Source organism: Bidens hawaiensis, unplaced genomic scaffold (genome assembly GCF_021521415.1).
Source record: "Bidens hawaiensis isolate Kalapana, Puna unplaced genomic scaffold, B.hawaiensis_p1.1 tig00036673_1, whole genome shotgun sequence".
NCBI classification, from domain to species: domain Eukaryota; kingdom Viridiplantae; phylum Streptophyta; class Magnoliopsida; order Asterales; family Asteraceae; genus Bidens; species Bidens hawaiensis.
The window spans coordinates 28,269-48,286 of record NW_027496390.1 but is presented as its reverse complement, the minus strand read 5'-3'; the positions used below and the strand labels follow the sequence as shown (position 1 = coordinate 48,286).

General features: G+C 34.6%; 2 protein-coding genes across 3 annotated transcripts; both read left to right on the top strand.

Annotated features, from left to right (window-relative positions):
• The first annotated feature begins 12,169 nt into the window (after window positions 1–12,169).
• Window positions 12,170–14,983, top strand: LOC143588648 (putative terpene synthase 13). 2 transcript variants are annotated; one of them, XM_077069603.1, is made up of 5 exons: window positions 12,170–13,012; window positions 13,402–13,620; window positions 13,716–13,854; window positions 14,044–14,292; window positions 14,588–14,983. In XM_077069603.1, exons 1-5 carry the CDS (start codon window positions 12,477–12,479, stop codon window positions 14,870–14,872), a joined length of 1,428 nt encoding a protein of 475 aa, XP_076925718.1. In that variant the 5' UTR covers window positions 12,170–12,476; the 3' UTR covers window positions 14,873–14,983. The 2 variants fall into 2 exon arrangements, with proteins under 2 accessions (XP_076925718.1, XP_076925717.1); XM_077069602.1 differs by having other exon boundaries at window positions 14,585–14,983.
• A 2,977-nt stretch (window positions 14,984–17,960) lies between these two features.
• On the top strand, window positions 17,961–19,943 carry LOC143588647 (mediator of RNA polymerase II transcription subunit 21-like). Its single transcript, XM_077069601.1, has 4 exons — window positions 17,961–18,229; window positions 18,526–18,603; window positions 18,701–18,752; window positions 19,507–19,943. The coding sequence occupies exons 1-4, from the start codon at window positions 17,984–17,986 to the stop codon at window positions 19,581–19,583; spliced, it is 453 nt and encodes a 150-aa protein (XP_076925716.1). The 5' UTR covers window positions 17,961–17,983; the 3' UTR covers window positions 19,584–19,943.
• The last annotated feature ends 75 nt before the right edge of the window (window positions 19,944–20,018 follow it).

Sequence of the window (20,018 nt, the reverse complement as noted above, 5' to 3'; positions counted from 1 at the left end):
TGATTAAATGGAAAAAAACGGTTATTCAAAAAACAAAAGAAGAAACGGTCATCCCAGCAACAATGAAAGACAAATTTATTTTTGAACATTTTTATGGCTGATGCGATTTTCTGAATATCTGTAGATCGATTAGCGTATGAGGTGTAGGTTTCATATTACGTACCCATGGACATAGACACTTAGACATCTTCCTAATATGGTTAAGTATATCGCGTGTACCAATAAAATAAGAAACAAAATATCAATATGTCTTTGTCCAACAATTTAATGAGCATCCACAAAAAATATCAGGCGAAACTAATTAAGTTGGACAAATCTACACAACTGGACTACATAAAAAATCAATATAGACATCTTTGTCCAACAATACAATGAGAATCAAAATATCACGCAAAACTAATTAAGTTGGAAAAATCTAATGAACGCGTGTCACAACTAGGCTACATTGGTGCCTAACTCCTAAGGCTATGTGTAGTGAAGAGGCTACAAAATAGGACGTTTTGCGTCATATGGCGCTCAATCAGCAAATGATGGGTTTTTGTTTTTGGGGTGTAATGGTGTTGTGGCCCAATATATAACACACACACAAATATAATAATAAAAAGAAAAGGGAAGCCGGCGACAAATAGTTTGCCCCCCCCCCCCTTATCGTCCCCACATTTCGGAGGGGGGGGGGTGCTCACCCAATCTCGCCCCAAATCATCGCCCACTACGGGTGGCCTAAGTGTCGAAGGTGTTGTACTCAAGGGCGGACCCACTATGTAGCGAAGAGAGGGCGACCGTCCAACTTAAAATTTTATCTTCTTTGAGTATACATGCAAATTATTTCAATCACCCCCTATGAAATTTTGATACCGCCCCCATCAACGAAACTACTAGGGATCCAAGTGAAAAGAGAAGACAAGTTTATAAGTTTTAGAGTTTTTCTAATGTTTACAACTAAGCCTGCAACTTGTATGAGTGATGAAAGATAAAGAAAAAAGAGGCGGTAGATGAATAAGAGAGAAAAAGTTGTAGTTGTTATAACGTGTGGGTAAAACATCCATGTGAATGGATGGAAACATTTGCATGTGAAAGTCTTCAACTAACGTGTGGGTAAAACATCCATGTGAATGGATGGAAACATTTGCATGTGAAAGTCTTCAACTAACGTGTGGGTAAAACATCCATGTGAATGGATGGAAACATTTGCATGTGAAAGTCTTCAACTAACGTGTGGGTAAAAATGTGGATGGTGAAAGTCTTCAATCAAATTATTAGCTTATGTCCCCCAAATAGTGAATGTAAAGTGTGTATATATATCTTATATTTGTAACAATAAGTGATACAGACAATAAAAAGGAGTTACGAAATATATATGTATATCTCTTATGTTCTTGTTTGTTTTGTCATCTTCAACTCTTCAAGTTTAAGGAATAATTGCTAATCTTGTAGTAATATTATAACACGTTATCAGCACGAGCCGCTTATATCCTAACCAAGAAAGGTAATAGACACAAAGGTATCTACATAAGCATCATAAACACTTCTTTAATTATGTACATTAGATATATATCTATGCATATACATATACTAACTAATATACTGAGTAATAGCAATAATGTGTATAAACATTGTTATTAAAATTTGATAACTATTTTAGAAGTTAGATTTATTTACACTAACAATTCTATTCTTATTATTGTGCATACTAATTATATATATATTTTATAAAATAAACTGTATTTAATATCTTATTTATTATCTTACTTTAAAATAATTAATATTATATATACACACACACACACAAACGGTAATATTACCGTTATAAACGGTAATATAACCGTTATAAATGGGTTATAAACCTCCACTATAAATAACCAATCATTAACCCCATTTCATTTACAACAAACATTCTTCTTATTAAATTTATCCAAGATAAAATTCTAAAAATGATTCACCCGGTTTTGATGTTGGCCACTATAATGCTTATACTACTTCTCATTCTAATTTTTAATCTCCCATCTGAAGAGTTCGGCATGTTCTTTTTCTTTTATATGTTTATAGCTCTACCAATGTATTGTATCTCATTGTTGATTGATATATATGGATTCTAATATTTATCTTATTATTTGCTCTATTATGTTTAGCAACAAAATGTCAAATATAGCAAAACTCGAATTCCCAGCACTCAACATTTCTGGAGAAAATTATATGTCTTGGACAGCAAATGTCAAAAGACATTTAAAATCTATGGATGTGTTAGACGCAATCCAAGAATACAATGATTGCTCTGACCAGGATAAAGCAAGAGCTGATGTTTTCATCCATAAACATATTGATGAATTGCTACAGCATGAGTATTTTAATTATGATAACCCATATATGATACGGGAAGATTTGAAAAGCAGATTCGGTCATCTAAAGGAAGTTTTACTTCCTACTTCTAGAGATGAATGGAACAGTCTTAGGTTCCAAGATTTTAAGAGGGTAAATGATTACACCTCTGCTTTATACCGAATTTGTTCAAAGCTAGAATTTTGTGGGTATCCCGTAACAGAGGAAGAAAAGTTAGAGAAAACTTTCTCCACGTTTCATGCATCAAATATAAACTTGCAAACACATTATCGTTTGCAAAATTTTAAGAGATACTCTGATCTAAATGCATTACTCCTTGTAGCCGAGAAAAATAATGAATTATTGATGAAAAATCATCAATCTCGTCCCACGGGTTCATTAGCAATACCAGAAGCACATGTTGCTCACAAAAGTTCTCATAAAAATTCTGATCATAAATGGGAACAAAGTCGAGGACGAGGCCGTGGACGTGGACGTGGTCATTTTGACAAAAGGCATTTTAATGATCGTAAGCATCCATTCAAATGGAACAATAACTCTTACGGTCGTGGTCGTGGCCGTGGTCGTGGTCGTAACCAGAGAGCCAATAATTATCATATCCCACACAATACTAATTCCAACCACCAAAATAAATGGAATGAAGCTGGTAGGTCCGAAAACAATGGCACTTCATGTTTTAGATGTGGAAGTACAAACCACTGGGCAAAGGCTTGTCGCACAGCTCCACATCTGTGTGAACTGTACCAAGCCTCTCTAAAAGGAAAAGAGAAAGAAGTGAACCATGTTGATAACTTTAATAATATCAATGCTGAGCTGAGCGTTGAAGACTTTGGGATGGAACTTTGAAACAAAGTTGCTTGACTACTATAATTAGATGCAATTATTAAGTGTGTTCTCATTATCTTTAATTATGTAGTTTCTCTTCCATGTACTACTTGTGTTTCAATTAAAGTTCTTATTAAAATATCATATGTCTTCGTTATACACTTATTTTTTTTCTCTTAATATTTTTCAAGATTTAAAATGAAAATCACCGGAGCACAAGATCAAACAAATGAAGAAGATATATATATAGCGGATAGTGGAGCCACGCATACTATACTTAGATCTAAAAAATATTTTTATGAACTGAAACCAACAAAAGGGATCATCAATACAATATCAGGTCCTACAAACTTGATAGAAGGAGTGGGAAAAGCTAATTTAGCATTACCAAATGGTACAAAGCTCAAAATAGAAAATGCTTTATTTTCCCCAAAATCAACAAGAAATTTGTTGAGTTTCAGAAACATATATCATAATGGATATGATACTCAGTCAAGGACTGTTAGTAATGAAAAATATTTGCATATCATAAGCAAAGATCAAATATTGGAAAAATTGCCAATGCTCCATTCTGGTTTGCATTATACATATATAAATGTGCCTCAAGCACATATGGCAGTCAAAGAAAATTGTTGCGATTCTGGTATCATAAACTTATGGCATGACAGATTAGGCCATCCAGGATCCACAATGATGAAAAGGATCATTAAAAATACACATGGGCATCCACTGAAAGGTCAAAAGATCCATAAAATAGATAAAATGCCTCAATGTACATCTTGTTCTATTGGAAAATTAATTACAAGGCCTTCGCCATTAAAAGTCGATAAAGAAACACCAATGTTTCTTGAAAGAATTCAAGGTGACATATGTGGACCAATTCATCCACCATGTGGACCATTTAGATACTTCATGGTCTTAATAGACGCATCCAGCAGATGGTCTAATATCTCTTTATTATCGACTCGTAATGTTGCTTTTGCAAAATTTCTTGCTCAAATTATCAAATTACGTGCACATTTTCCGGATTATACCATTAAAAGAGTAAGGCTTGATAATGCGGGAGAATTTACATCACATGCTTTTGATGATTATTGCATGTCTGTGGGAATTGTTGTAGAACACCCTGTTGCTCATGTACACACACAAAATGGCTTAGCCGAGTCGTTGATCAAACGCCTTCAGCTAATAGCTAGACCATTAATAATGAGGACAAAACTCTCTGTTTCTATTTGGGGTCATGCAATTATGCATGCTGGATCATTAATCCGCATGAGACCAAGTGCAAATCATAAATACTCTCCCACACAACTTGTTTCTGGAAATGAGCCAAATATCTCTCATCTTAGAATTTTTGGTTGTGCTGTGTATGTTCCTATTGCACCACCACAACGCACAAAAATGGGTCCCCAAAGAAGGTTGGGAATATATGTTGGATATGAAACATCTTCCATCATAAGATACCTTGAACCTTTAACAGGTGATGTATTTACAGCACGTTTTGCTGATTGTCATTTTAACGAGACAATGTTCCCAGCATTAGGGGGAGAAATGAAAAAGCAAGAAAGAGATATATCATGGTGTGTGCCATCATTGTTACACCTAGACCCAAGATCAAAACAAAGTGAGACAGAGGTTCAAAAAATAATACATCTACAAGAAATTGCAAATCAGTTACCTGATGCATTTACTGATATAAACAGGGTCACTAAATCTCATATACCAGCTGCTAATGCTCCAGCTCGAGTTGAGATTCCAAGCAAGCAAAACCATAATAATGCGCCTCATGAATCTCAAAAACGTTTAAAACGTGGAAGGCCAATCGGTTCAAAGGATAAAAATCCTCGAAAAAGAAAGGGTTCTGAGAAGGATACTGACCCTAAGGAAGGAATGATTGACAAAACCTTCCCTCAGGAAAGAATAAATGATATAACATTTCCTCAGGAAGAAATAAATGATTCCAATAAAGAATTGTCAATAAACTATGGTAAATCACATATAATGTGGGATCGAGATGAAATGGAAAATATTGATGATATATTTTCTTATTCTGTGGCAAGCGATATCATGGAAGAAAATGATGACCCTGAACCAAAATCTGTAGATGATTGTAAAAATCGACAAGATTGGAACAAATGGAAAGATGCTATGCAAGCTGAATTAAACTCACTAAACAATCGAAAGGTTTTTGGACCTATTGTCATTACACCAAAGTCAATGAAACCTGTAGGATATAAATGGGTTTTTGTGAGAAAACGAAATGAGAAAAATGAAGTTACAAGATATAAAGCAAGACTTGTAGCTCAAGGTTTTTCTCAGAGGCCAGGAATTGACTATGAAGAAACGTATTCTCCTGTCATGGATGCTATTACGTTTAGATATTTAATCAGCTTAGCAGTCTCTAAAAATTTAAAGATGCGCATTATGGATGTTGTCACAGCTTACTTGTATGGATCACTAGATAGTGACATCTATATGAAAATTCCCGAAGGATTTAAACTCCCCGATGCAATAAGCTCAAAGCCTAAGGAAATGTATTCCATCAAATTACAAAGATCCTTGTATGGACTGAAACAATCTGGAAGGATATGGTACAATCGTTTGAGTGATTATTTGATAAGCAAAGGATACACAAATAATCTTATTTGTCCATGTGTCTTCATCAAGAAGACAACATCAGGATATGTGATCATAGCTGTGTATGTTGACGATCTAAATTTAATTGGGACACAAAAGGAAATTAATGAAACAATTGCTCTTTTAAAGAAAGAATTCGAAATGAAAGATCTTGGAAAAACCAAATATTGTCTTGGTTTACAAATTGAGCATATGCATAATGGGATACTTGTGCATCAGTCAACTTATACTGAGAAACTCTTAAAACGTTTCAATATGGACAAAGCAAATCCTTTAAGCACACCGATGGTTGTTAGATCACTCAATGTTGACAATGATCCATTTCGTCCTTGCGAAGATAATGAAGAGATTCTTGGTCCCGAAGTACCATACCTCAGTGCAATTGGAGCACTTATGTATCTTACTAACTGTACAAGACCTGACATTTCTTTTGCAGTTAACTTATTGGCAAGATTCAGTTCATCCCCTACTAAAAGACATTGGAATGGCATTAAACATATTTTTCGGTATCTAAAAGGAACTGCTGATTTAGGTTTATTTTATCCTAACGATTCAAAGAAGGGTTAGTTGGTTATGCAGATGCAGGTTATTTATCTGATCCCCATAAAGCAAAATCTCAAACTGGATACATATTTAAGAATGGAGGAACTGCGATTTCATGGCGTTCTCAGAAACAAACACTCATTGCAACATCTTCAAATCATGCTGAAGTCATTGCATTGCATGAAGCTTCAAGAGAATGTGTATGGTTAAGATCTATGTCACGACACATATTGATTTCTTGTGGACTAGAGAAAGATCGAATTCCAACTCCTATCTATGAAGATAATGCAGCTTGTGTCTCGCAAATGAAGGAAGGATATATCAAAAGTGACAGAACAAAGCATATACCACCAAGATACTTTGAGTATACTCGAGACCTTATTAAAGACAATCAGGTTGAAATGAGATATGTCCAGTCCAGCAACAACTCAGCTGATCTTTTCACAAAAGCACTTCCCACAGCAACATTCAGGAAACATGTTCATGATATTGGCATGCGCCATGTACGAACAATGTAACGACCTGCAATTTGAGGGGGAGCTATATACTGCACTCTTTTTCCCTTAGCTAAAGTTTTTTTCCCATTGGGTTTTTCTTTAGCAAGGTTTTTAATGAGGCAGTAATTCAATATCCCGAAGTTTGAAAATGTTTCATCCAAGGGGGAGTGTTATAACGTGTGGGTAAAACATCCATGTGAATGGATGGAAACATTTGCATGTGAAAGTCTTCAACTAACGTGTGGGTAAAACATCCATGTGAATGGATGGAAACATTTGCATGTGAAAGTCTTCAACTAACGTGTGGGTAAAAATGTGGATGGTGAAAGTCTTCAATCAAATTATTAGCTTATGTCCCCCAAATAGTGAATGTAAAGTGTGTATATATATCTTATATTTGTAACAATAAGTGATACAGACAATAAAAAGGAGTTACGAAATATATATGTATATCTCTTATGTTCTTGTTTGTTTTGTCATCTTCAACTCTTCAAGTTTAAGGAATAATTGCTAATCTTGTAGTAATATTATAACAGTAGTCAAATTATATTAGTTTTAGTTACTTTTATTTTATTATATGTACTTTACTCGTAATATTCTTTTATTTCATATCACTAAACATTAAAAAATGCTTGTCAAGTTTTATAGTTTATATTTTACACCCATTATAATTGTAACATTTAAAACTTGTAATGCTCTTTAACTTTTGGTTGTTATTTATTTATCATGTGTTAATATAATTCAATAACTATGGTTTATTTTGTTTTGAGTTATATCTTAATTAACATATTTATATTTATATTTATTATATGGTTTACTTTAGTTATAGTGTATATAGTTAGATATTATAAAATTTTGATTCATTTTCATTATGTCATACGTAAAAGTATTTTTTAATAAACTAAAAACAATCATGATTATTACGAACACTTTAATCATTTTATAAATTAAGCCTAATAAATATTTAACCTATGTGTGTTGTTGTGTATTTGTTAATTAATAACATATAGAATAGTTGTATATTTTCATTTGTTATATATAATAAAGAATATGTTTTAAAATATTAAAAGTAGTAGAGACTAGTAATGTACGATATTTTATTTCTATTACTGATATCTAATGACTAGTTTTATTATCTACTTGAAATTAATTTAATATTATTACTTTTATTATGTGATTCGACCTGATCCGAGATTTGTTTACCATTAAACGATATGCAACCGACTCCTAGAAAATTCTGCCCCACCCCCCCCCCCCCCCAAAAAAAAAATAATAAAATTTTGGGTCTACCATTAGATGTACTATCTTAGTTTTACTATTATTGTAAAGTTCCTCTTTCTCAAGAAATATAAAAAAGCCGTGTAGGGCACCAATATTGCCCAAGGGCCGAAGATAATGCACCACCTTAGCCTTACTATTATTGCAAAGTTTCTGATACGATTATAAATATTATTTAAGTTTTATATGTTAATTAAGTTTATCTTTTATTTAGTTTCTTATAATTATGTCTTCTTATTGTTTTTTTTTTCTTCATATTATTATGTCTTTGGTTTTCTTAAATATTGTAATCTTTATTTGAGAAAAAAATAAGAAAAATGATCAGAAAATTGTTTCAACTTAAGTTCCTCTTCTTCTTTTTTATTCTTGGAGCATAACCCACTCTATGAGTCTATCAAAAGATTGACTATCTCGAATCGGTCTGTATCAATAATGGGTCTATCAGGAGATTAACTATCTCGAATCGGTCTATATCAATTTGATGCTTTCATTAAGAGTTCTCATGCCTTATTCATCGCGTGAAGACCTAATCATAGCCATGGTCGACAAAATCGATAGGCAATTGATTCAACAAAAATTAATCGCTGCCCAACAAGCCGCCTTAGCTAGGTTGCTGTTTGACTCCCTCGCTACCATCGTGAACCAAATCACTGCTAACCTTATCGCCACCCTCACCAAAATTTCCGACACCTCCTCCTTGATAACTGATCTAAAACTAGCCTTCACACCCCTAATCCTTGCACCACTATCATCGCCCGTAACCGCTTCAGATTCCGCACCATCCCCAAAGCTCAATCATTGCCTTATGGCCACATATGTCACACCCCGAAAACCTTAACTTAACACAGCGGAAGTCTTAACTTTAATTCATTCGGGTTATGACAGATGCCAATAGTCAACAATAATAACCATTTAATAATAAAAGCATCATCTTTTATTATAAGAAATATTTTACAAAATCAGAGTTTACTACACGTGCTAATGCACGGTTTACAACACATCACTTTTGTTCAAACACCCCACGTTCTCGTTTCCATGCCACCTCGAAACCTTCACTTTCCTGCAAAGCATATTTAAATAATATTTGGGTCAACACGAATGTTGGTGAGTTATTCCTGAGAAGAAAAACTTATTATATAAATATAAACAATTTATATATAAACAACACATGAATATAATGGTGTACGGCCATTATACTCCCAATAAAACCGATCATAACACGGTATAACACAATAACGAAACCCGCATTTTACCTTTAAGCACAAAAAGCGTTAGTTGTAAACTAGCTAAGAATACAACGCGTGTATGACTACCAATTTGATAACTCGAAACGTACCATACTCGAAATATTCCCACTTTTAACCCAACGCGAATGGAAGTGGGGGGCGTCACCCCGATAGATCTACCAACATTTCTGTGCCCTCAATTCGGTTAACAGTTATTTAACCAAATTGATTCATCCCACAATAACGACAATTTGTAGTATAATGCGTTTTCAAAACATATATATATAAATACGAATATAGATATACAATATGTTTTTCGGAGGAAGAACTCACCTTTGATTTCAGTGTTCGAATAAATGCTCGTTCCTATATTAGTACACGTTCGTTAATTTTAGGTTTGACTAAAATATATATATTCTTATTCTAAAAATCCACACAAGATTATGTTCACTTATCAAATCATTTTGCAAAACATCTTGTACAATTTACAAAGTTTCCTTTATTAGTAAGTTTAACACAAACTCTTATTTATCTAAGTTATCATGTTTCATGCATCCTAGTACTTCTAGTAGATTTTATTCCTTTCCATATGTCCCATTCAATCACTTAGTTTGTCATTTTCAATCCATATAAGACAAGTATGAGCTTTATGATCAAAATCAAATTTTTGTATTACTTGCATGTGTAAGTAACTTTCCAACAAAGTCAAATCCCTACACTTTTGTCAACCCTTTTCCAAGATCCTTTCAAAACCATTATTATTATTACTTACAACTTTTTCAAGTAATCAAGTATGTGGGTTTTCAAAATTATCATTCTTTCTTTAACCATTTTACCATTTAACAAGCTTACAACTTCAATCCAATACCAAAATCAAAACTCACGACCTAACATGGGTATTTTTACTTATTATCCATCTTTGATCTTTTGGCCATTTACACATTTACTTCCAATATTAAAACAATACCTAAACCCATTTGTTAAACAAACTCAAGTAACATCAATATGAACAATCTATACAAGATAAAATGCAACCATAACAAGTCCTATAATCAACAAAACCCATCTTATACATTCCTATGTAAACTCACGGTTCACACATATGCATGTATATATCCATATTATACCTACATGTACACTACCAAGCATACTAAAATCAAGCTTTAAACATCAAATAACAACTAATATACACAAATCTTGAAGTGGGTTACCTTAGGTTTCGGATTTGGTGTCTAAGGAGGTGATAATGTGACCTTGTGTTGGCTATAATCCTTCCTTTGGCTTCCTACTTCTTGTTATTAGCTTAACCTTCCACCAAAGATCTCCTAATCAAGTGTTGTGTGTATAAAAATTTGAAAATGTGAGATGGTAAGGTGGTGGTGGGGTGGCCGGTTATATGAAGGGAGAAAGAGAGGTATAGGGTTGTGAGTTGGATGGTATAGGGTGTGCATGTGTCCAAGTGTGTAGCTTCCAAGTAATCTATCAATCATTGCATACCTATATGTAAGCTTTTCATTGGTGGGTTTGGGAGGTGGGTTGGGTTGTGTGTAAATGGCGGGAGAGAGATGGGAGAGGGAGAGGGAGAGGTGGTTTTGAATAATGACATGTGATAATACCTAGGTGTTAAAGTTTAACGTATCTCGTAATTTATCTAGCCAAACGACTTCCGTTTCTAATAATTTTTATCAGACTTTGAGCGAAATTAGATTACAGTCAATGTCTGCCTAAAAACAAAATTTTCTGATAAACTTAATGTCGGGCTCTTACGGTGTCCTCTACTGGCTTTCGGTTACTTATTTTCTAATTTTTGCGATTCGAACCTTCTAAAATTAAGTTTATACACTATCTCTAATATCCTAAAATAAAATTTTATTTTTCGAGGTCATCTTGACACGTTTATGAATTTATCCGTTTTGAGATATTACCCGGTGTCAATCTGTACAGTGTCAACTACACGACAAAATTGAACTTTTTCGGGTTCCATATTTTAAAATTCAACTAAAGTCAAAAACTTTGACTAAAATTATTATTCTTATGTATTTATTTTACTAATTAATACACGATTACGGTTAAGATAATTACCAGATTAATCTAATTTTTGGCGGTTGTCACAACATATCCTATCCACTTACCACCATCTGATCCCAAAAAAGTTGTTGTTTCAAACTCACCAACAAAAGTAACCTTAGTAGCTCCATTCACAACATCACCTAATTCAAAAGCATCCCAAAAACCCACGCAATCGGTTTCTACAGTCATCCTTAAACTGGTCCAAAACAGACAACAAACACACCTAAACCGGTGTCAAAAACAACACCATACGTGGTTCCATCCTGGTTGATTCAGTCATGAAATCGGTATCTATAGAAAAATTAATGAACCCATTAGCAGACGCTAGTGGCGGCCGCCGTGGCGAGCGGCCGAGACCACGCCGCTTAAGATAGTCCGACTTGAATGACGACCATCATGGAAAACGTTTTCCGTTCTTGAGGACAAGAACGTTTTAAAGGAGCGGGGAATTGACACGTTCACAATATTATTTAATTTTAATATATTTATTAAGTTTATCTTTTGTTTAGTTTCCTTATTGTATTATAATTAGGTTTTCTTATTGTTTAATTTTTTCTTATTTATATGTCTTTGGTTTTCCTATATATTATGACATTTGTTTGAGAAAAAGAATAAGAAAAATAATTAGAAAATTGTTTCAACTTCTTTCTTGTTCTTGAAGCCTAACTCACTCTAGTGGTCAATTAGGACAATCTCAAATAAGTCTCTATCAATACCTCCTTCACAAGAAACATAAAAAGTCGTGTCAGGCAACAATATTGCCCAAGTGTCGAAGGTGTGGCACTTCTTAAGCTACGGCAGCCAAGATACCAATAACCTGTTTATCGTTTATTGATGCTTAGACACCTCTGGGGCCATGACAAGCAACACAATATGCACCAACCTCTAGTATTTCATAATTATTGTTCACATTTTTTATTTCATTTTTATGTTTTAAACTGTTTCCAAATCTGTATTGCAGCGTACGCCAGAATACACTGATGTAAAGCATGCAAAACTGGTAGAAGGTGTTCGGGAATTAATCAGCAATGATACTAATGATGTCAAATTTGATGATTTGTTAATGGTAGATGCTCTTGAACGGCTAGGACTTGATTATCTCTATGAAGATGAGATCAATCAAATTCTTGAAAGGTGTTACCTTCAACTGATTAACAAAGATTTCCTTCAACATGGAAATCTCTATGAGGCATCCCTATGTTTTCGAATCTTAAGGCAGAAAGGTTTTCGCGTCTCGGCAGATATTTTTGAGCAATTCAAGGGAAAGAATGATAAGTTTATTAATGATCTTAAATATGACATTAGAGGTTTGATGGAACTATATGAAGCTTCACATTTATGTATAGAGGGAGAAGACATACTCGACGAACCTGCAACATTTAGCAGCCACATGCTGCAAAAAGCACTCAATTTTCTTGATGACAAAGAAGCCAGCATGGTTAGATATACGCTTGAAAATCCCTACCGAAGAAACTTCACGAGCTTCAGTTTACTTAACTCCCCCAGAGACTTTGACGCCAAAATCTTGAAAGAATTAGCAGAGGTGGAAAGTAGGATGGTTCAGTCCATTCGCAGGACGGAAATAAATGAGATCTTAAGGTGCAATTCACAGTTTTCTTTCTTTTAACTACATGATTACACTACTGGGATGTCTGATGTATCCCTCTAATATATATATATATATATATATATATATATATATATATATATATAAATATATAAAACATATCATCCTGCTTTCACAATTCATCCTACCAACACAACATGTCTTACAACTATTTCTTAGCACTTCCACTAACCAAATTACTCTACAACTTTATTACCTTGATTATAAACCGTTAGTACTAAACATGTATGTTCGTGTGTATGTATGTGGTATGCACGTGTGTATGATTTCCTTATCTTAATAGCAATATTTGAATATATTGTGACGTGAAGGAATTAAATCATATGTATTTACTGATTACTCTTCTTTTTTGTGTACGTAGGTGGTGGGAGGACCTAGGCTTGGGGCAAGAGTTAAATCTTGCGAGGAACCAACCTCTAAAGTGGTACATTGTGCCTATGGTTTCCTTACCAAATCCCACCTTGTCACAGCAGAGAATCGATCTCACAAAAACCGTTTCCCTCATTTATATTATAGATGATATTTTTGATATTTATGGGAGCCTTAATGAACTTACTCTACTTACAGAAGCAGTCAACATGTACACAACAAACTATAACATCATTTCTAATTTTTTTCATGTTTTACTTTCCAATATTTTCGATCATTAATACATATATATATATATATTTGCAGGTGGGATATCGGCCCTGTGGAGCAACTTCCATACTATGTTAAGTCATCCTTCAAAGCTTTATATGACACTACAAATGAGATTGCACGCAGAGTTTATGACAAACACGGATTTAACCCCATAAAATCCTTACGAAAGTCGGTATGATATATTGTTTATTGTGAAATTCAGATTTTAAGTAAATTATAAACTAACACAAAGATAAAGTCATTACGAATTTCAACCCACACCGGCCACTTTTGTGGGACGAACACCATACCACTTGCAAGTAATGTTTTTATTATCCAATATATTATTACTTCTACAACACTTTCCAAAACAATTTTGCAGTGGGTGACACTGTTTGATGCATTTTTGGTGGAAGCAAAATGGTTTGCTTCTGGGCATGTTCCAAAGTCGGAAGAATACTTGAAGAATGGGATGATCAGTTCGGGTGTACAAGTTTTCCTAGTTCACATGTTTTTCCTCCTTGGTGATGGCGCCACCAAAGAAATTGGGAACCTTATTGACAATAATCATGAGATTGTATCATCGGTTTCTAAAATTCTGCGTCTTACAGATGATTTGGAATCTGAACAGGTTAATTTTTTTTTTTAATATTTCGTATTAACAAATATAGTATAATTGATACTTGACGTGTTGGCTGAACTTATCCTTTCCCTTATCTCTTCATCTGTTTTACTTTCGTAGTTTCGTTTCAACTTGTCACATCACTAATGTTCACTCGTTTTCGTACTAAGAGGCTACAAAACTTCTTAATTTAAATGTTTTTAGGAATGGGGTATGATTAAACTTTAAACGGAGTACATTAGTCAATCCTTTTTACACAATAATTGCTATATGTAAATGACTATATGTTTGATCTGTCTAGCAGCATGAAAATCAAGACGGCCACGATGGATCATATGTCAAGTGTCTCCTCATGGAACATGAGTATAGTTCTAGGAATCTCATCCGGGAGCATGTCAAGCAGATGATTTCAGACACGTGGAAGTGTTTAAACGAGGAATGCCTCTTCCCTAACCCTTTTTCAAAACATTTCTTGCAGGGTTCTGTAAACCTTGCGCGACTAGTTCCTTCAATGTACGGCTATAAGCAGAATAATTCATTTGATATATTAGAAGAACATATAAGGTCTGTAATGTGGAAAGAGTTATAATATTAATTACACCCTATGCCCTTGAACCCTTCCAAATTTTATTTTGTTAATACAAGCAACTTTAGTTTACTCATTAATTGGATATCTTATCTTATAAAGGATACAAATCTCATGTGTAACTTAAATGCTTTTAAAGACCTCACTTATAAAGTCCAAAAAAATTAACAAACAAACGCAACTAATAAAGTACGGTATATGATGGCGAGATGAAAACAAACCTATCATTTACAAATCATAACCACTAATAAATATATTTCGAAAAACTATTAGGGACAGTATTGACCGGTACTCTCTAAACAATAAGATGTCTTCTATACTTTATTTACAAAATATTTGTCGTAACACCAAAAATGGTACAATGTCCATTAGCATCTACTATCATCACCTTAGGAACCTTGCTAATGCTCTACGTGATGTTGATTCACCCATTATGGATATTAAGCTTCTAATGTTGATGACTATCCATAGTAGATCAATGTAATTGTTCGATGTCGGTTATGCTTCATATTATCTCTCTGTTTGTTTGATTGATTTTGTACCATACATCCGTCTTGCCGTCTTGGTTCATAATTCAAAAGTGAAGTTTTAAAAGTCTGGTGGGATTGAAACGCAAAATTAAAATTTTGACGATTAAAAATATGAAAGAAAAAAAAGTGGTTTTAAATCACTAAAGATTGTGAATATATTTAAGGGTTATTGGATTTAAATAATATCACCTTTCATTTATTATTAATAAAATATTTACTATCATTTTTAACTTTTAACTTAGACAGAATTACAAATTTTGTCATTTAAAAAAAGCCAAATACGGTTCGTGTCATTTTTTAAGTTTCTTTGCAGGCGGTGTCCTTTAAACATTTTTTTCCTACACGTTATGTCCTTTACTCTAACTGGGTTATAAAAACTCAGTTAAATATCCTCACGTAAGGCGCATGTGAGGGCATATTGGTCTTTTCGTTTACACCTGCAAAAAGTTTATATAAAATTATCTCTTTCTTCCAGAACTCATCCACCACCACCATCAACACCCACCTTTACACCACTTTTCAACCTCCAGCAACCACCGCCGCCTACCAACCTCCCCTCCAAAACCCAATTCCATCTTCCAGACCAAACCAAAAACCCCAAAATTTCCACCACCAGTTTCCGAATTATGGTTTCCAAACCCTAATTCCATCACACACAAACACCACTCTCACTATCCAGACACAAACAAAAACACACACACACACACCATTCTTCAGCCGGTCGTGTCCGTCGTCGGATTTCGTCGGACTTCGTCCGGTCTTCTCCGGCGAGTTTGACCGGAAAACTGGATTCCGCCGTCGGAGTTTGGATCTGGGTTTGTGGGTTCGTAGTGTTCCGTCGGATCTGGGTTTGTGGGTTTGTGGGTTCGTAGCCGTTTGGATCTGGGTTTGTGGGTTCTTCTCTGGCGTTATCTTCTCCGGCGATTGGTGGTCGATTATTATTATTATCATCATCATTATTATTATTATAGTTGTTGTTGTTGTTGTTCTTCTTCTTCTGGTCATCTTGTTGTTCTTGTTGTTGATTATTATTGTTGTTTGGTAGATTGGATGTGAAGAAGAGAAGGGTGAATAAGGATATGGAGAGTGGTATGTGTGTGTGTGAATTTATTGTTTATTATTAATATGAGTATATAAATTTGTTTTGAAAAGACCAATATGCCCTCACATGCGTCTCACGTGAGGGTATTTAACTGAGTTTTTCTAACCCAGTTAGCATAAAGGACATAACATGTAGGGAAAAAAATGTTTAAAGGACACTGCCTGCAAAGAAACTAAGAAAATGACACGAACCGTAATTTGGTTTTTTTAAAGGACAAAATTTGTAATTCTGTCTTTAACTTATTTTCTTTATGCACTATCAAACTAACCAGACCCTAACTCGTTAGTATTATTGTTGACGTAACATTTTTTAAATGTTAAAATAATTTTAAAATACGTCGATCTCACGCCACCACCTCCTCTTTTTTCCACATAAAATGCTAACCTCCATCACCATCGTCACCCAACCCAATAGCCATCACTGGTTAAACTCCAACACTTGCAGCCACCCGCACCATCTTCATGTAGCAATTACCTTCGGTCATCTCTCTCTCGGCTTCCGGCCAGAGTAAAGGTGCGATTTTTCTATCCCTAAAAATCGTAACTACCACCGCCATCCTTGATAATCCATTAGATTTGGTGTGATGCTCTTGTCGGTGAGGGTTGTCTTGTTAGTGATGTGATCTATGATTTTCTGGTGGCACGTCCATGGCGGTTTAAGGGAAGTGGTGGCTCCATGGCTGTACAACGGTGACCAGAAAAAAAAACGGGGGATGTGTGAAGGTGGGTGGTGGTAATTGTGGTGGAGGTGGCTAGTTGCTGGGTGGGGGTGGCGGTGGCGGTAATGGAGGTTAGGGTCTATGATGAAGAAAGAGGAAGTTTTGGTGTGGGACTCATAACTTTTTTTATATGATTTCATCATTAAAAAACTTGTCATGTCAGTTAGGGCTGATTTACATAATAAGACACAAACATGAAATATATATACTTGCACACGACACGAAAACTTATTGTGTACCTATATCCCAAAGCCGAACACGAACTTGTTAATACCTGGTATACACGATAAGACACGAACATGCCGGATAATTGGAGAAGGGTTCAGTTGTTCGGAGGCCGGTGGTGCCTTGTAACTACGAGGAGGCTGTACAACCAAAGAATCAGAGATGTGGAAAGGTAGACCGAAAAGATCGAAGGTTTGCGGCTACCGAGAAGTGGAGGGAAACCACCGGACTACTGGAGATCCAAAGAGGAAACATCGGTGCTTGATGTTGGATTGGAATTATGTACGTCGCGTTCAATTGTTTGGTAGGGTGTATAACATATTACATTATTATATATTTTTATTTATAAGAAAATATAATCAGCTAGTAACGAGGACTTAACAGTATATCCGAACTCTAGTATCGGTCTTCTTGTATGTTGACCCCCAAACCCACCAATTTGTTGCCCGTGATTTGATTTCATTTTCATCCATCTATCAATCAAAGTCATAAATTCAACATTGCAGACATAAACAAACAAACAAACGAACAAAGTAAAGATGGACATAATATCACAATTACAGGAACAGGTGAACACCATCGCTGCAATCGCCTTCAATACCTTCGGAACCTTGCAACGAGACGCGCCGCCTGTTCGTCTCTCACCTAATTACCCCGAACCTCCACCCGCAACCGCACCTACCGCCGCCGCTCCTTCTAACCCTACCACCGAAGAATCACCGAGTAATAATATAGCTGAAACACCTAAGCTTCTCAGTGCTGAACTTGTTAAAGCTGCCAAACAGGTACCAATTGTTTAATTAATTTTTAGTCATTGTGTAATTTGATATTGGTAAATGATTGGTTAGGGTTTTGGGGTTTATTAGGTTAACTGATTGCAAATTAGATGTTTGTATGTGTCTTTGTGAAAGTGATTGTTGAGAATTTAAGAACTAGAATCAAAATTAGAAATTATAATTTGTGTATTTAGACAGTCAAAATTGATTATTGCAAGTTTAAAACTGAAATAGTTAGTTAAGGCACTTACGAACGCAACCTTGGGTTCATTGTGAATAACATTTACGTGTTGTAACGAGTGTAGTTTGATGCATTGGTAGCTGCTCTTCCCTTTTCAGAAGGCGGTGAGGAAGCTCAGCTAAAACGAATTGCAGAACTTCAGGTACCCAATATATTATACCGATAATAATAATGATAACAAACTAAGTAAGTGAACATGGATTGTGATATTACTGATTATAATGAACTTATGTGTGTAGGCTGAAAATGATCTTGTTGGTCAAGAACTACAAAAGCAACTTGAGGCTGCAGGTAAATTCAAGATTCTTTTTTATTATATGTTTGGTTCACTTTCTGTTTTCCTACATTTATTGTTGAATGTCGTACTGATATTTAGGTTTATTTCTTGGCTCAAATTAGAGTTAAGAGTTATATTTTAACTTTAGAAAATCAGATAACTCATCTGATAGATCAAAGTTGTGTGGCATTTCTGAACTTTGGTCTCTACTGTTCACTCAACTTTGGTTCTTGTGGTTTACATACATTGCAACTTTGATGGTCTCTACTGTTCACTCAAACGTAACACAGATGGTCCTTGGAGTGGATGGACCATTTATGTTACGTTTGACTGAACTGTTGGGACCACCAATGCAATATCTCGAAGTTAGGGACTAAAGTTCTGATATGGGTAAACCACATGGCCATCCATGTAATTACCTCTAAAATTTAGTGAAAATATCGAGGTAGCATATGGGTGGGTCAAAGACTCAAAATACTCTAGAATCACAATAACATATTTCTCAGTTTTCCAATGTGATAGCTGCTACTTTTTTTATTCAGATAAAAAATTTACATGTACACAATCATCAATATACTTTCATTGTTTGAAAATATGATTCTTTTGACCCTAAAAGTTTGAAAATGAGTCAAAATAGTTTTCTCAAATACTGTAAATTGAAACGTTCACACTCTTTTTTAGTTTGTTTTTCACTGCATAAGATACGATCATTGTGCATGATAGTATGTGATAAGTTTGACATGCTAATAGTGGTATTGGTGATGTCAGAGAAGGAATTGAAACAAGTGCAGGCATTGTTCAATGAAGCAGCAGATAATTGTCTTAACTTGAAGAAACCAGACTAATTGAATGGAATATGGATTATCTTTCTTTTGTATTGCTGAGATATATTGATTTTAAATCCAATTAGATAGCCAGTTTTCATTGTATCTCTTAATGTTTTTCGGGTATTTTTAAAGATGAAACTTACTTATTCTTGTTATTTGTCACATATTTCTGATTGCTCTGTCTGTATCTTCATTGTCGTTTTCTAACTTTGACTGAACATCAGCGGTATGACATTGTTATTTGTTAACGGCGTTTTCTTATAAAATGAAAAGCTTGTGGTATAAATTGATCTTAATTTCTGAATTTCTCACAAGGATGGATTTAATTTGTGGCCACAAAAACATCTTTTGCTGCAACTGTAAGGAAGAGCCTCATTAACACCACGGAGACCATAGTTGCAACTAACTCATTTTGAAAAGTTAGTGATGGAGACAATATTTTATTTTGTTACT

Coding starts and splice junctions, on each gene's coding strand:
- LOC143588648 (XM_077069602.1), top strand. CDS start 12,477: ATGGTAGATGCTCTTGAACGGCTAGGACTTGATTATCTCTATGAAGAT. Junction 13,621..13,715: donor CTTACAGAAGCAGTCAACAT/GTACACAACAAA, acceptor ATATATTTGCAG/GTGGGATATCGGCCCTGTGG. Junction 13,855..14,043: donor TAAAATCCTTACGAAAGTCG/GTATGATATATT, acceptor ACAATTTTGCAG/TGGGTGACACTGTTTGATGC.
- LOC143588647 (XM_077069601.1), top strand. CDS start 17,984: ATGGACATAATATCACAATTACAGGAACAGGTGAACACCATCGCTGCA. Junction 18,230..18,525: donor TTGTTAAAGCTGCCAAACAG/GTACCAATTGTT, acceptor TAACGAGTGTAG/TTTGATGCATTGGTAGCTGC. Junction 18,604..18,700: donor AACGAATTGCAGAACTTCAG/GTACCCAATATA, acceptor TTATGTGTGTAG/GCTGAAAATGATCTTGTTGG.